The following is a 6750-nucleotide window of genomic DNA, read 5'->3' as shown; positions in this document are numbered from 1 at the left end:
TTAGCAAGTTACAGTGGCAAGGACAAACTTCCTTTAACAGGCAGAAACCTCCAGCAGGACCAGACTCATGTTAGACACACATCTGCTGAGACCGTGTTGGAGAGAGGGATAGAGGGAGATGAAGAGAGAGAGAGAGAGATGATAGTGGGGAGACGGATAGTAGTAGTTGTAGCAGCTGGAGTCTGGCACGTCCACAGCAGCAGAGATCCAGAGGAACCTACGAGACAAGGGAGCTCAGGGACTCCAGAAAGGTCTATGGTTAGTAACTTTAATAGGACAGGAAGAGTTAAAGTAAGTACCAGTGTGTCGCTGCACCAGTTCCCCCTGCAGTGTAAGCCTATAGCAGCATAGCTAAGACCTGGTCCAAGCCTGATCCAGCTCTAACTATAAGCTTTATCAAAAAGGAAAGTTTGAAGCCTACTCTTAAAAGTAGAGAGGGTGTCTGCCTCCCGGACTCTGACTGGTAGATGATTCCAAAAGAGATGGGCCTGATAACTGAAGGCTCGACCTCCCATACTACTTTTAGAGACTTTAGGTACGATGAGCAGGCCTGCATGTTGGGAGCGTAGAGGTCTAGAGGGGTAATAGGGCACTATGAGCTCTTTAAGATACGAGGGTTTCTGACCATGAAGAGCTTTGTAGGTCAGAAGAAGGATTTTAAATTCTAGTCTAGATTTTATGGGGAGGCAGTCTAGAGAGGATAACACTGGAGAGTTATGCTCTCTTTTCCTAGGTCTATATAAGCTTTAGATATGGCCATAAGGGCTCAGGTGGAGAATTGTCATCCTTCTCTGTTCGACACTGACGCGTTATGAAAACATTCGCCCCCGTACAGTGGACGCTCGATGAACTGCAGTTTTTAGCACTTCCACATGAGCTTCATATTTAAGACCGGAGGTTGCCGCTTGGTTCAATCATGGAGACGTGCGACATACAGGTACGGCAACACCACTGGTGAAGGCTGTACCTACTACATACTACTTACTAATGTAGTATGTAGTAGGCTACATACTACATTAGTAGGTAGTATATAGTAGGCTGTACCTACTGTATACTACATTAGTAGGTAGTATATAGTATGCAGTACCTACTGTATACTACATAAGAAAGTAGTATATAGTATGCAGTACCTACTGTATACTACATAAGAAAGTAGTATATAGTATGCAGTACCTACTGTATACTACATTAGTAGGTAGTATATAGTAGGCAGTACCTACTGTATACTACATTAGTAGGTAGTATATAGTAGGCAGTACCTACTGTATACTACATTAGTAGGTAGTATATAGTAGGCAGTACCTACTGTATACTACATTAGTAGGTATGTAGTAGGCAGTACCTACTGTATACTACATTAGTAGGTATGTAGTAGGCAGTACCTACTGTATACTACATTAGTAGGTAGTATATAGTAGGCAGTACCTACTGTATACTACATTAGTAGGTATGTAGTAGGCAGTACCTACTGTATACTACATTAGTAGGTAGTATATAGTAGGCAGTACCTACTGTATACTACATTAGTAGGTATGTAGTAGGCTGTACCTACTGTATACTACATTAGTAGGTAGTATATAGTATGCAGTACCTACTGTATACTACATTAGTAGGTAGTATATAGTAGGCAGTACCTACTGTATACTACATTAGTAGGTATGTAGTAGGCAGTACCTACTGTATACTACATTAGTAGGTAGTATGAAGCAGGTCGGTTCGAAAACAGCCACTGAGAAATGTTCCCAAATCAGTACGACATCCGGGTATTTTTGGCATACAGCAGATTTTGTTTTTTTCCACATACTACTTTCTACATAGTCTACTGAATTTTGGCCAAATCAGAAGGCTAGGTAACCCACTGCTAGTATAGGGAGGCGGTTTTGAAAACAGCCACCGTCTTTCTGATTGGGTTTTGAAAAAAAGAAACTCAAGAAATTTCATTCAGAATATTCATAAAAATGTTGTGAAGTCAAAAGCAGAGTATTTGTCTTTCACAATAATTTAAGTTAAAGTTATGTAATTTAGCAGCTATCTAAATTCCTAACTGTCTTTATTTATGATGCTATTATGTAAAAGTTATAAGGCTGTTGGATTTCAATACACAACAGATTGAAGGTGTGGTTTAACTCAATCTGCTTTTATGGATGTGAGATTTGTCAATAAGACAGATACGCAGGAGAAAGCCATACAAGGTGGAGCTGACGAGCTGCTCGCTTTAAAACAGCCATGTATGGTCGTGTTTCTATATCCGTGTTTCTCTGTGACACCCTGCCTGACACACCCACTAACATAAACCGAACACAGTCACAGGGTGGGTCTATGGTGGACACATTAAAGATGTCTTCTTCTTCGTGGTGGGAGGGTTTTAAATCAACACACAGCATAAAGAAGAGGGGACCTGGTGGGGACAGTTAAAGCAGAGAGGAAGAAATGAACGGTTTGACAGGATTGTTGACTTCCGGGTACAACTTCGACGTACGCGGAAGGCGGGAACAACATCCTCCTTCGTGTTTACTTCCGCATTCGTCATCCTCATGTGGTGCGTTCACGAGATCCAAGTTGTTCTGCGTAAACATCACTTCCGCCATTAAAACAAGATGTTTTTATCAAAGTTCTCTTTCCGTGGAATATAAATAACTATAAATAACTTCATATATCACGTGAAGGGGAACAAACAGGCTGAAAGAAATATATTTTAAAAGGGATTCACATTTCCTTATGTTATACAGCCGACATGTTCCTTGTTTTACCCTGTATTTGCAAAATCAAACATCAATCAGGATTGTTTTTCCACCTTGATAGGCTTCAACAACCCCTGCGACCCCGAACAGGATAAGCTGTAAACATACTGGATGGATGAATAGATAGAGAAAGCTCTAACTTGACTTCCTCTCAGATAGAAATACATTTATCCGACAGTCCATTAATGCACCGTCTGAGGCTGATTCCGACTCAACCAGGGCCGGTTGGTTCAAAGGGCTCATTCGGTCCATGGATGTAATAATCAACAGTATCAAGTTTCCAAATAAACAAAGTTATTTTATATCCATAAAAGTATTAAAATAGAGATTGATTTATGTATATGTATCCCACACTGAATAGAAATGGTTTGATGTTCACTCAACTTTAAAGCACATTATTTTTCACTAACTGTAGTTTCAGGTGTAAAAGTAAAGCTTCCCCAGTTTTCAAAAATTCACAGATTATTTTATGTTTTGTTAAATTACTTCATCAAGTGTAGTCTTGATTCTGGTAAACTGGACAAAGCCAGGTTAGCTCTTCTCTGCTGGCACCCCTCCCATGCTGCTACTTTTAAATCCCATTGGATTGGAAGTGTCTTAAGATAAAATCAATTATATTGTAATAAACTTTAATACATTCCCCCAACAGACTAATTTACCTCCTTGCTGCAATAACTAACCCCCCTCTCTTCACATATACTCCCATTTTAAATTATCAATACATTTATTTATTAAGGTGTTTGTTATTTCCTGGGGTGAAATTCCCCAGGTGGCATTGTCCAATCAGTTACACTTTTTCTTTATTATTAGGGCAAACCCTTAGTGCCGCCCCCCCTCTCCACCTTGCCACATTCTGGCATGATAAGGGCAAAGAGAGATCTCTTAGCTAACTGGCTGTTTGCTACTGCTAGTTATTAGCCACGAGTGTGTGTCAGTCTGAAGTCAGTGAGACTTAAAAAGCCTTTTTGAAAGGCTTATTGAAAGAGAACTGAGTGGAAATATGTGATTCATGCAAATGCAAGCTAAATTTACAACTAAACAGGTACCTGCCGTTTATCCAAACTACTCCCAGCAAGCAGGAGAAAGCTGGAACTCTACCACATCAGGATGCAAACACCATCCTGCCAACATGTGTAGCCTCAGAGTGGAAAAGAAAAGACAGGGCGGTTGATTGCAATGAGTTTATTTTGAAAAAACAGTGCAACGACTGCTGCATTCTCAGTGAAATATGACTTTTTAAAAGTTGAACAATTTCTTACTGATGTCCTCTGAAGTATAACAGTTCAGAAAAACAGATTGATTACTTACAGGCCAAAACATTTTGATCTATTAACAATAAATAGCCTTAGTTTTTCTGTCTTGGTTAACCAATCAAAAAGAAAAAAAGATGCACATTTGAGTATGTTGGGATCCAAACATTTGTATTTAAAGCTCCTGTGAGGAGTCTTTAGTTGGTTATGAAATTATTACTGAAGTGTTTACATGACTGAAAAGCATCATCTCATACCATCAATAAGAAGAGTGACTGTTTCTATGGTTACGTTTAAATGGGTGAAACCACTGACGAGGGGTAGGTGTCAGTCACAGTGATGCACCGCAGGCTGATGATATAGCCCCCCAATTTTGATGATACTTTTAGTTGTTAATACGAAGCTGGATGAGACTTTTTGTCAGGACACACTAAACGTGCAACAGGACAAAATCAGCAAAGACAACTTTGTCCACATGGGGCAGCACATTTAATACAAACCAACAGTTCCTCACAGGTGCTTTAAACTACAAAAAAAATAGCAGATTACTAATTTGAGAAATAAAAATGTACCAAGAATCCCAAACTGACATGTAAGTATAGCAATGAATGAAAAAAAAAAGACATTTGAATATGACTGACAGAACTCAACCCTTCCCTTTCAGGCCTTTTGAACCATCCAAGAAACAGAGCCCTTTTCAAACTTTGAAACCAGCCTCTCAACTGCCTTTAAATTGATCCTGTGATGAAACGGAGGGAAGGATTTGGTTTGGTTGCGACCACACTCATTCTCACAGTGCAATGCCCTCGATCTCTTTAATAGCCGGTGCATTTTTTTCCAACAGTTCGGCGAATGCAGCCCTGTTCTGGAAATCTGATGGGTCGTTCATCTGCAGATCATGTTTCGTACCTGTGGAAGACATTAAAGCTGCTTAACAAGGAAGGAACCACATTCAACTTCTATAGGGACGTTTTCAATGTGTGTGAAATATTAAGAAAACAAACTTACCCTTCATTATGTTCTTTATTGAACTTCTTGAAGAGGCGTACTTCATTCTTAATTTGACCACAGTGTCTTCAGGAACCCTGGTAGAAAGAAAAATCATTACTTAAGTGTCCTCCAACATAAAGACTCTACTTCTGAATACAAGAAGCTCTACACACAGATTATATAAACAGTTCTTTTCTACAGTCTGAAGATAGTCGAGGATTCAGACGGGCTAATCCAAAACAGGGACCTACCACGACCCAAAGACCATCTCCTCTTTTTTAATTCCCTCCTTGGTTTCGAAGTGGCAGTCGTACAGAAAGTAGAAACAGCTTTTGTCGGTCAGCAGACTCTTGAACACTTGGAAGGCATCCTGTCCGTCCAGGTCGCATTCGCTGAAAGTCCTGTCCACATCAATCTGTTCATCCTGGATGGTAAATGTCGCAATTCTCAAACGCCGGGCTGAATCGTCACTACTTTTGACCACTTTCATATTCTCGACCAGGGTCTTCACTTTGTCGGTGACAGCTATTCCGGATGCCTTTTTGGAGAAAACAGACAAAAAGAGCAGTCAGCATTGGGTTAAGAGAAATGGGACAAAACTACTGACTGGTCTTGCCTCACTGACATTTTATTAGTGCTACCTTTGGGAGATATTTACCCCACATGTTTTGAGCTAATGAATTGCAACGGTTTCTGAAGATCCATCCATTTTGAATTAGATAAACCGAACACCGGAAAATACAGACCAAAAAAAGACAGCTCTGAATTGCTTTGTAACTTGTGGTCACAGTGTTTAAAGTGAATCAGAGCATGGGTCTTATTTACTGACATTAAACAAAGATCCCTTTACTTCAGAGAGGATTTAAACGGAGTGATTTCATTCAACTCAACTCAAAAGGAGGAAAAAGCAGCTCCGACCTGTGAAGACTGCTCGTGTGATTCAATGAGACGGAGTTGAATTTGTCTGTGCAGTGTTTCATTCTTTTAAAATGGGGGAATGATTAAAAACAGCAGCGCAGCTATAAAAGTTTGGAAGTAATTGAGCTTCTTCCTGAACAAATGTTGCTCTTGTGCACTCTAGTTTGGAGACTAAAAGCAGAACAGAAAGATTAAGAAACAGGAAGTTGTTCAAAAGTAGGCTGTGGAGAGAAGTTTTAGCACTCTTTAAGCTGTTCAATGTGCACATTTTCTGACATCTTTGAAGCAGCAACATGCTCTGGGTGTAGTTTCCCTGTGATTCGCAAGGCCATGGCTGTGTCACATTCCAGTCATTGTGGAACAAGTTAGCACAAGAAAGACCGCCCCGAGGGATTGTCTCAGAACAAGTTTGAAGCACAGACAAAGCTCCCTCCATTTTGGAGGCAAAACCACACCTTGAACAAGCCCTTTCACTAACACTTAGCTCTCTGTTCACACGGCAAACTGCTCCCTCAAAGACACATAAAGTCAGAATCCTGCTCTCCTGAAAGATTTACAACAAGGCTCCACTGAGGTTACACTCTTTCCCGTTTTAAAACAAAGCTGAGGCACTTTTGAAGCAGCTCAAGATTACACAAGCAGAGTGGCACACACAACACAAAGAAGAAGTTGTTAACTGACAATTCAGCACAGCTCAGCTCTCTGAGGAAGTTACTCACCATTTTGCCTCTGATGTGTGGAGGAAACAAGCAGTAGAGAGAAGTGGCAATAGCAGCCAAACTGCTGAAGGGTCATAAGTAAGGAGAGCAGGTTGACTCATAGAGGAGGAGCTGTGGGTAAATGAGCACACC

The 6750-nt window shown here is 40.5% G+C and overlaps 1 protein-coding gene across 1 annotated transcript; it reads right to left on the bottom strand.

Annotated features, from left to right (window-relative positions):
- Positions 1 to 3907: 3907 nt before the first annotated feature.
- LOC117811499 (cofilin-1-like) lies at positions 3908 to 6750 on the bottom strand. Its single transcript, XM_034681817.1, has 4 exons — positions 6619 to 6750; positions 5233 to 5519; positions 5000 to 5076; positions 3908 to 4900 (listed from the first exon to the last, which is right to left on the bottom strand). Exons 1-4 carry the CDS (start codon positions 6619 to 6621, stop codon positions 4782 to 4784), a joined length of 486 nt encoding a protein of 161 aa, XP_034537708.1. The 5' UTR covers positions 6622 to 6750; the 3' UTR covers positions 3908 to 4781.

The sequence above is a fragment of the Notolabrus celidotus genome, chromosome 4, assembly GCF_009762535.1.
Source record: "Notolabrus celidotus isolate fNotCel1 chromosome 4, fNotCel1.pri, whole genome shotgun sequence".
NCBI classification, from domain to species: domain Eukaryota; kingdom Metazoa; phylum Chordata; class Actinopteri; order Labriformes; family Labridae; genus Notolabrus; species Notolabrus celidotus.
Note: the sequence above shows the minus strand (reverse complement) of the source record. Positions and strands in the feature narration are given on the sequence as shown.

Bases quoted from the DNA above. Each gene is read 5' to 3' on its own strand.
- LOC117811499 (XM_034681817.1), bottom strand. The intron at 5,077-5,232 runs GTAGGTCCCTGT...TCTTTCTACCAG, and splicing joins GAGATGGTCTTTGGGTCGTG to GGTTCCTGAAGACACTGTGG. The intron at 4,901-4,999 runs GTAAGTTTGTTT...TGTCTTCCACAG, and splicing joins AATAAAGAACATAATGAAGG to GTACGAAACATGATCTGCAG.